The sequence below is a fragment of the Eulemur rufifrons genome, chromosome 30 (genome assembly GCF_041146395.1).
Source record: "Eulemur rufifrons isolate Redbay chromosome 30, OSU_ERuf_1, whole genome shotgun sequence".
In the NCBI taxonomy this organism is placed as follows: Eukaryota; Metazoa; Chordata; class Mammalia; order Primates; family Lemuridae; genus Eulemur; species Eulemur rufifrons.
This window is the reverse complement of record NC_091012.1, coordinates 86332714-86342144: the sequence shown is the minus strand read 5'-3', so window position 1 is coordinate 86342144 and position 9431 is coordinate 86332714. Positions and strand designations below refer to the sequence as shown.

At 40.1% G+C, this 9431-nt stretch overlaps 1 protein-coding gene and 1 pseudogene across 1 annotated transcript; both read left to right on the top strand.

Moving 5' to 3' along the window:
- The first annotated feature begins 772 nt into the window (after positions 1-772).
- Positions 773-2371, top strand: LOC138378954 (general transcription factor IIH subunit 1 pseudogene; annotated as a pseudogene).
- A 3857-nt stretch (positions 2372-6228) lies between these two features.
- On the top strand, positions 6229-9081 carry LOC138378953 (toll-like receptor 13). Its single transcript, XM_069464250.1, has one exon. It carries the CDS (start codon positions 6229-6231, stop codon positions 9079-9081), a length of 2853 nt encoding a protein of 950 aa, XP_069320351.1.
- Positions 9082-9431: the final 350 nt, after the last annotated feature.

The window sequence follows — 9431 nt, the reverse complement described above, 5'->3', positions numbered from 1 at the left end:
TGATCTGCCACAGATTAGCTGTGCAATATTTGCACAAGTCCCACTCTGTGAGCTTCTAATTCCTCATATATAAAATGGGGTTAAGGCTATTCACATTGCTGAAGTTTTTAGTGAGTCAATAAGCTATTATAATACCCATGAAAGTGCATGACACGCAGTAAGTGCTTGACATTTTCATGGTTCTGTACTTACAGCCAGTTTATAATTTGTGCAAAAAATTAACCTCTTAACTTTATTATTTCTGTATATGCTTTCTTGGTTGATGGCTCTATCTCCCCATCCCTCTTTTCTGTTCTGGTCAAACTCAATAATACCCCTCTTTAAAAAATTAGGAGTAGAAGGGAATTTTCCTGCCTGATATATTTCAAAACCTATAGCAAAGAACATAATTAATGGAAAACCTATAGATGTCATCCTATTAACAAAAAGACATCCTCTATCACCACTATGATTTAATGTAGTATTGGGAGGTTGTGGCCAATATTATAAGACCAATATAAAAGAAAGGCATAGGAAATGTAGGAATTTGAAAAAGAAAGATAACTTTCATTACTTGCAGACAATATAATCATTAACAGATAAAACCTAATAGAATAAACAGTCACATTCTAAAAACTAATAAGAGAGTTCAGGAGTAACAGAGGTGGTACCAACTGCTGTGGCCACTGGGTTTCAGCCTCTTCCCAGCAGCAGCTCTGAGAAGTGCAGTGGAATTCAACCAGATCCAACCCAGTTAGTTACTCCCTGCCCAGAGCTGTAACTCCTAGGCACCATGGTAACTTTATCTGAAGAAGTTTTGCTGATTGTAAAGAAGGTACATCAAAAGAAGCACAATGGAGCTCCATACCTCATGGCAGAAAGAATTGCTTGGGCACCTGAAGGCAAAGATAGATTTATAATCAGCCATATGTATGCAGATATTAAATGCTAGAAAATCAGTCCCAAAGGAAAGCTGAAATTCAACTTCACTTGGGTGTGCATACAGGAGACACAACTAACTTCCATTTTTCTAATCAAATCACAGCAGTGAAAGAGGGAGATGCAGTAAAGGACCTTCTTCAGCAGCATCTGCCCAAACTGAAGAGGAGAGCAAATAAAGAACTGAAAGAGAAAAACAGAATGCTGTAAGAAGATCCTATTTTGTTTCAGCTTTACAAAGACATTGTTGTTAGTCAAGTGATCAGTGCTGAGGTATTCTGGGCCAATCGTTTAAATGTGGATGCAACAGATAATTCTTCCACACTCAATCATAAGCAGTATGTTGGCATTTCTGCAGCATTTCTTGCTGATGTACAGCCCCAAATCAATGTTTGTAATGGTCTGAGATATAATTTAACCTTTGATATCATTGAGTCCATATTTAGGACCTCTCCAGCAATAAAAATGAAATATGCAGAAATGTTCCCCACAACATGATAGAGAAGGAATTCTGGGCATGTTTTTTGCCAGTCCCATTAATTGACAGAGACCAGCTGAATACAGAGTCAAAGGGTGTCTTTGCAGAATGTGCCAAAATAGATGAAAAACGGTTAAACCAATGGATTCATTAGGAGTGAAAAACCTAATACTACTAGATTTGACAGCTTTGGAAGACAAACCATTAGATGAGGACTATGGCCTTTCCTCTATGCCATCTACTTCCGATTCTAAATCAACAAAGGAGAATGGTAATGCTACCATCACAGTGCCATCATGGTCTGGCAGCAGGACTTAGGAAACAAGAAGCACAAAATGAACAATATGGTGAACCCAAGAGCATGGATGGAAATTCCGGATTTCCAGATGCAGACTGCTTTTAGCCAGAAGTCAAAGGGCAAAGTTTCAAGAGTCCATTGCATATGAAGACTTGGGAAAAAATAATTCTGTAAAAAGATTGCATTAAACCTTAAAAAGTCAGATAGGTATTACCATGGTCCAACTCCAATCCAGTCACTAGGTATGTAACAAGTAAGGATATTGTTAATTCTTTTCAAAGTATTAGACAAGAAATGGAAGCTTATATACCCACATTAACTCAGGTTCTTTCAAGTGGCGCTATCAGTAGTACAATCACAGAGCTGTCACCTGGAGGAGCACTTATGCAGAAAGGAGCACAGCAAGCCATAAGCCAGACAGGGCCAAATGATAGTCAGTCTGAATTGAAACCCTTGTATATAGCTGTTGGAGAACTTCTACAGCATTTCTGGTCCTGCTTTCCTGTTAATACACCATTCCTAGGAGAAAAGGTAGTGAAAGTGAAAGTAATTTGGAATGATTCCAAGTTACAAAGCTCTGTTCATTCCATGAAAAAATTCAGAGACAGTATTTAAGCACAAATTTGGTAAGACACATAGAAGGGATGCTCCAGACAGCCTATAAGCTCCACATGTGATAGTCATGGTGCCTGATGAAAAAAAAATGTGAGGTGACCATGGTGCTCACAGGTTTTGTAAGATTAAGAGAACTATGACCTGCAGTGCCTCTGGAATCCTAGCCTGACAGACAAGCAGATGACCACACCAAAGTAGTAGGAAACATTTGCACCACGCCGACTCCCAAAGCTGATGCTATTGTACTTGTACATTGGAAACTGAAAGGAAGGAAGGGACTATGATTCAACAAATGCTGGGAGATAAATTAAGGCAGAACCAAAATGAGCTAAGTTGCAAATATATATATATGTGTGTGTGTATTATGCATCCACATATATATACACACACGTGTGTGTGTAGAGGTACATATATATATGCATATATATTTAAAAAGACTATTTACTGTAGTTACTCAGGAACTGCTCTTGATTCACATTAAGCTGTTTTCAGAAATTTAAAAAAAAAAAACACTTTTTTAAAGGGTACATTGATAAAATCTGAGAGTTTTTTTTTCTGTGTAATTTTTTCCCCAAAGTTTATGGCACAATGTAGACCTTAACTATATCTCTTCCATCCTTTGTCCGCCACTTGTATCCTCAAGTTTTACTGAATTCTAGTTGTACCTTAAATCAGCAAGGTAAACAAAGTACTTTAAAATAAAGCAGAAGGAAACTGTTGCTCAACTATTAGTAGGAAACTGTTGTCATCAAAAGGCATCATTGGCACTGTGTTTCCTATGGAAATAAGAAACAGCAAACTGAATGTTTGTGGTTTGGAGAGTCCCTAAATGATAAAGAGGGAACATATATGCAGAAAGTTGTCTGGTGTTTTTTATGCAGAATTTTGTCAGAAGACAATGGCACTGCATGTTTTTCTTTGAGTGCAAATGTACATTGCTAAGATTTTTTTAAAGATGGTGTGTGCTTTGAAAAGAGGAAATTCCATTTTTAAGAGTTTAAAAACCTTATGAGTGAGAAATGTAAGAAATTTTATATATTTTTACTTCTCTAGAAGAAATAAAAGATATTTTTCTCTTGTCTCCTTATCGCTAGTGTTTGACTCTTACTGTCCTTGGAAAATCAATAATCATTGCAGGCTAATAACCAGAATCTACAAAGAACTCAAGCAAAGCAGCAAGAAAAAAACCAAACAAAAAACCCCATTAAAAAGTGGGCAAAAGACATGAACAGAAGCTTTTCAAAACAATAGAGACAAATGGCCAATAAACATATGAAAAAATGCTCAACGTCACTAATCATCAGGGAAATGCAAATTAAAACCACAATGAGATATCACCTTACCCCTGTTAGAATGGCTTATATTAAAAAGTCCAAAAACAACAGATGCAGGTGTGGGGAGAAAGGAATGCTTATACACTGTTGGTGGGACTGCAAATTAGTACAACCTCTATGGAAAACAGTATGGAGATTCCTCAAAGAACTATAAGTAGACCTACCATTCAATCCAGCAGTCTCACTTCTGGGTATCTATCCAAAGGAAAGGAAATCTTTCTATAAAAAAAGATAGCTGCACTTGAATATTTATTGCAGCACAATTCACAGTTGCAAAGATGTGGAATCAACTCAAGTGCCCATCCATTCATGAGTGGATTAATAAAATGTGGTATATGTATGCCATGGAGTACTACTCAGCCATAAAAAGGATGAATTAATACCTTTTGCAACAATTTGGATGGAACTGGAGACCATTCTCCTAAGTGAAGTATCTCAAGAATGGAAAAACAAACTCCACATGTACTCATTATTAAATTGGAACTAACTGATGAGCACACATGTACACAGAGGGAAGTAAAACTCAGTGGAAATCAAAAGGGGGGAGGGGGAGGAGGGAAGGGGCACAAACCTACCTAATGGGTACAATGAACATTACCTGGGTGATGGGCTCACCTATAGCCATGACTCAAGCATTACAAAAGTTATCCATGTAACCAAAAACATTTATACCCCCTTAACATTTTGAAGTAAAAAAATATGAAGAAGGATGTGAAAAGAAATAATCATTGCATAGTGATTGAAAAGCCTAAACGCAAAAAAAAAAAAAAAAAAAAAAAAAAAGGTCCTTGTTTCTGGAATCTGTGCCATATTTTGTTCCTAATAGGATCAACTTACTATTTATCTAAGACTTTAGATTTCTTGTATTTAAAACTACATAAAAAAAGTAAAAAGTTTTTATACGTACTCTTTTAACTGTAAAAAAGAAAAGAGTTCAGAAAGCTTGCTACTTTTATGATCAACAACGATTAAAAAATTCTAGGCTGGGCGCAGTGGCTCATGCCTGTAATCCTAGCACTCTGGGAGGCCGAGGCGGGAGGATTGCTTGAGGTCAGGAGTTCGAGACCAGCCTGAGCAAGAGCGAGACCCCATCTCTACTAAAAATAGAAAGAAATTATCTAGACAGCTAAAAAAAGAAAATGTGTGTATGTGTGTGTGTGTGTATATATATATATATATATATATATATATATATATAAATTAGGCAGGCATGGTGGTGCATGCCTGTAGCCCCAGCCACTTGGGGGGCTGAGGCAGAAGGATTGCTTGAGCCCAGGAGTTTGAGGTTGCTGTGAGCTAGGCTGATGCCACGGCACTCTAGCCTGGGCAACAGAGTGAGACTCTTTCTCAAAAAAAAAAAAAAAATTCTGAGACCTTTACCATACCAAACTGTAAAATAAAATAGGAAATAAAATATCCCTCAGAAAAACAACAAAATCTAAAAGGTTCCAGGAAACAACCTAACACAGAAAGCATAGCATATTACAGAGCATATTTTAATACTCTTTGAAAATATAAAGGAGGTTTTGACTAAATGAAGATATACCATGTCCATATTTGGGGTGATTTAATGTGGTAAATGAACTAATATACTCCCCCCCTTTTTTTTTTTTGAGGCGGAGTCCTGCGCTGTCACCCTGGATAGAGTGCCGTGGCATCAGCCCAGCTCACAGAAACCTCAAACTCATGGGCTCAAGCAATCCTCCTGCCTCAGCCTCCTGAGTAGCTGGGACTACAGGCATGCGCCACCATGCCCGGCTAATTTTTTTTGTGTATATTTTTAGTTGTACAGCTAATTTCTTTCTATTTTTTTTAGTAGAGACGGGTTCTCGCTCTTGCTCAGGCTGGTCTTGAACTCCTGAGCTCAAACGATCCGCCCACCTTGGCCTCCCAAGTGCTAGGATTACAGGCGCGAGCCACCATGCCCGGCCTGGATTTCTTAATTCTCTTCAATTAAATCAGGTATGCAATTGCCTTCTCTGCCTCCATGTGCTGACAGTGTTGGTTGTAGGCGAAAAAAAGAGTAGTGTTTGCTGATACACATAATGCTTTGGAAATGGATTTGTTTTGGAAGTTAACTTTGGGCAAAGCAATCTATCTATCTATCTATCTATCTATCATCTATCGAGACAGGTCTTGCTCTGTCGCCCAGTGGTACAATCATAGGTCACTACAACTGCAAATTCCTGGGCTCAAATGATGCTCCCTCTCCAGCGTCCCAAGTAGCTGGGACTACAGGTGCACCACCACACCTGGCTAATTTTTTTTATTTTTTGTGTAGAGATAGGGTCTTGTTATGTTGTCCCAGCTGGTCGTGAACTCTTGGGCTCAAGCAATCTTCCTCCCTTGGCCTCCCAAATTACTAGGATTATAGGCATGAGCCACCACTCCTGGCCCAGCAAAACTTTTTAGTTTTCTTGAAGGAGCTATGAAATATTTATTAGGAGAGAGAAATTTAAACTAAAACATTTTCTCTTTTCTTTGCAGCAAAGTCAGAATGGAAAGGCCATTCCTTCAAACATGAGCATCACACATGTGAAGGGATTTTTTTTCTTATTGTAGCTCTGAGGCCTGGGGCTGACAAGATGGGCTCAGAGAACCTCCCACCTCCTCAACAGCTCTGGCTTATTTTAATTGGGCTTTCTCTGCTGTCTTTGGCAGAGACATATGGGTTCAGTAAGTGCTCGCAGTATGAATTGGACATTCACCATGTGTTCTGCATTCGGAAGAAGATCACCAACTTGACAGAGGCCATTAGTGACATCCCTGGATACACCACACACCTCAACTTGACACAGAACCAAATTCAGGTCCTTCTTCCCCATAGCTTCGCTAGTTTGTCTGCTCTGGTAGACTTGCGACTGGAGTGGAATTCTATTTGGAAGATTGATGAAGGAGCCTTTTGGGGACTTGAAAACCTGTCCCTTTTGAATTTAGTAGAAAATAAGATTCAAAGTGTGAACAACTCCTTTGAGGGCCTGTCCAACTTGGAGACCTTGCTCCTAAGCCACAATCTAATTACCTATATCCACAAAACTGCCTTTGTCCCTCTTGTCAAATTGAAACATTTAAGCCTATCTCGAAACTTAATTACCAATTTTTCCAATATTCTTGAAGCAGTCCAGCATCTTCCATGCCTGGAATACCTGGATCTTACTAACAACAGCATCATCTCCTTGAACCACAGTCCCAGGTCATTGGTCTCCCTGACCCATCTGAGCCTGCAGGGGAACAATCTAACAGAGTTAAATTTCTCTGCTTTGTCACTGCCAAATCTGACCGCTCTGGATGTCTCACGGAACAGCCATCAAGTCATCCAGAATGTGCATCTGGAAACTCTGCCCCAGCTTAGGAGTTTGAATCTGAGTGGAACATTGGTGAAACTGGAGATGCTGCTAGCCAAACACCTGCAGAATCTGAGGGAAATGGACCTCAGTAACAGGGAGCTTAGAGGTGGTCAGTTAAACTTGAGCACAATGTGTCACCTCCTCAGAAACCTACCCGTATTAGAGGTTTTGGTTTTTCGGAAAAATCCTACTGATGCAAGGGGCATAAAGCACCTTGCCAACTGCACTAGGCTTTTGTCCCTTGACTTGAGCCAAAGCAGTGATCTGGTTCACCTCAATGACAGTGAGTTTGACACTATGCCCAGCCTCCAAAGGCTGAAACTAAACAAGTGCCAACTTTCCTTTGTCAGCAACAGGACCTGGAGTTCCCTCCAGAACTTGACAGCCCTAGACCTGAGCCACAACAAGTTTAAAAACTTTCCAGATTTTGCATTTTCACCATTGAGGTGCCTACAATCTCTCTTTCTTTCTAGAAACCCCATCACAGAACTCAATAATATGGCCTTCAATGGGCTGTATTCATTGAAAGAGCTCAACTTGGCTGGGTGCTGGATAGTGACAATTGACAGACACTCCTTTGCTCAGTTTCCAAATTTAGAGCTCTTAGACCTTAGAGACAACAATATTCGGACTCTGAAGTGTAGAACCTTTCAATCTCTTAAGAAGCTCCAAGTTCTGATTCTCTCCCAGAATCGCCTGAAAGCTATAGAAAAGAATGCATTTTCTGGCCTCACTACTCTATATAATCTTGACCTGGCATACAATAGCTTGTTTGGTCTTCATGCAGACATTTTCTTAGGGCTTGAAAATCTGGAAGTTTTGGATCTCAGTGTCAACAGAATTACATATGAAACCACTAGGACCTTGCTATTTCCTCCATTTATGAATCTCAAATCTTTGAAACAACTCAACTTAGAAGGACAAATACATGGGATTCAGGTTGTTCCAACCAACTTCTTCCAAGGGCTGAATAGCTTGCAGGTTCTCCTCCTAGGAAAAAATCCCACAGTATTCCTGGACCACCTCCAATTTGACCCCCTGATTAATCTGACAAAATTGGATATCTCAGGAACAAAAGCTGGCGACCGAAGTCTCAGTTTAAATAATTCCTTATTTCAAAAACTCAAAAGGCTAAAAATTCTACGCCTTGAAAATAACAACTTGGAATCATTGACCCCTGGCCTGTTCTCTGGCTTAGAAAGCCTTCAGATCTTCTCTTTAAGATTCAACAACCTAAAAGTCATTAATCAAAGTGATCTGGAGAATCTAAAGTCTTTGATGTACTTTGATCTCTATGGGAACAAACTTGAGTGCAACTGTGACAATGTATGGTTCAAGAACTGGTCAAAAAACACAGCAAATGTCCACATTCCCTATCTTCAGAGCTACCCCTGTCAGCAGCCAAATACCCTGAGTTTGTTGATAGATTTTGATGATGCTATGTGTAATTTTGACCTGGGGAAGGTCTGCTTCTTCTGTTCCTTCAGTCTGGTCCTCACAACCATGGTCTTCTCTTGGTTCACTGCCAAAATGACTCCATCTCTATGGTATGGGCTCTACATATTTAGAGCCTGGTACCTCGCCAAGTGGCACAGGACAGAGAAGGAGTTCACCTATGATGCCTTTGTCTCTTTCACCACCGCTGATGAGCAATGGGTATATGAACAGCTTGTTCCAGCCCTAGAAGAAGGTGGCCATCCCACCTTTAAGCTCTGTCTTCACCACCGGGACTTTGAACCAGGTATGGACATCTTTGAGAACATCCAGAATGCCATAAACACCAGCCGGAAAACTTTGTGTGTGGTCAGTAACCACTACCTGCACAGTGAATGGTGTAGGCTTGAAGTACAGCTAGCCAGCATAAAAATGTTCTATGAGCATGAGGATGTTATTATCTTGATCTTCTTGGAAGAGATCCCGAACTATAAGCTATCCAGCTACCACCGACTCAGGAAACTTGTGAATAGGCAGACATTTATCACGTGGCCAGACAGTGCCCACGAGAGGCCACTCTTCTGGGCTCGTATTAGAAATGCATTGGGCAACAAAACTGTGGAGAAAGACAATGCACAGCTAATTGTGGTCGAGTGACTGGAAGTCTTGTGTCCTCAAATCCAACAGTATAATGTTGCTCAAGATCTGTGTAGGCTAATAGTGTGACTAAATGTACCTGCTGTGCAGGCAGAAGGGCTTGGATTGCTCACGACCATAAGACCCAGGACCATTTGGATAATGTCCATCAGGCAATTGGAAAAGTGAAGGGGGCTCCTTGAGGAAGCTTCAGAAATAAGGTCCCACTATTAGGAGAGTAGATATCTGGAAGGAACACTTGTTTTATTAAGAGGAAGACTTGGAACACCAGTCACCTGAAAGTCTGGGGACCAGGAAGGCCCTCATATGTGCTTGAGAACATTGCTCAGCTAGTTTATCCAAACCAGTTC

What these genes read in the sequence shown, in the direction of transcription:
- LOC138378953 (XM_069464250.1), top strand. Translation starts at nt 6,229, where the DNA reads ATGGGCTCAGAGAACCTCCCACCTCCTCAACAGCTCTGGCTTATTTTA.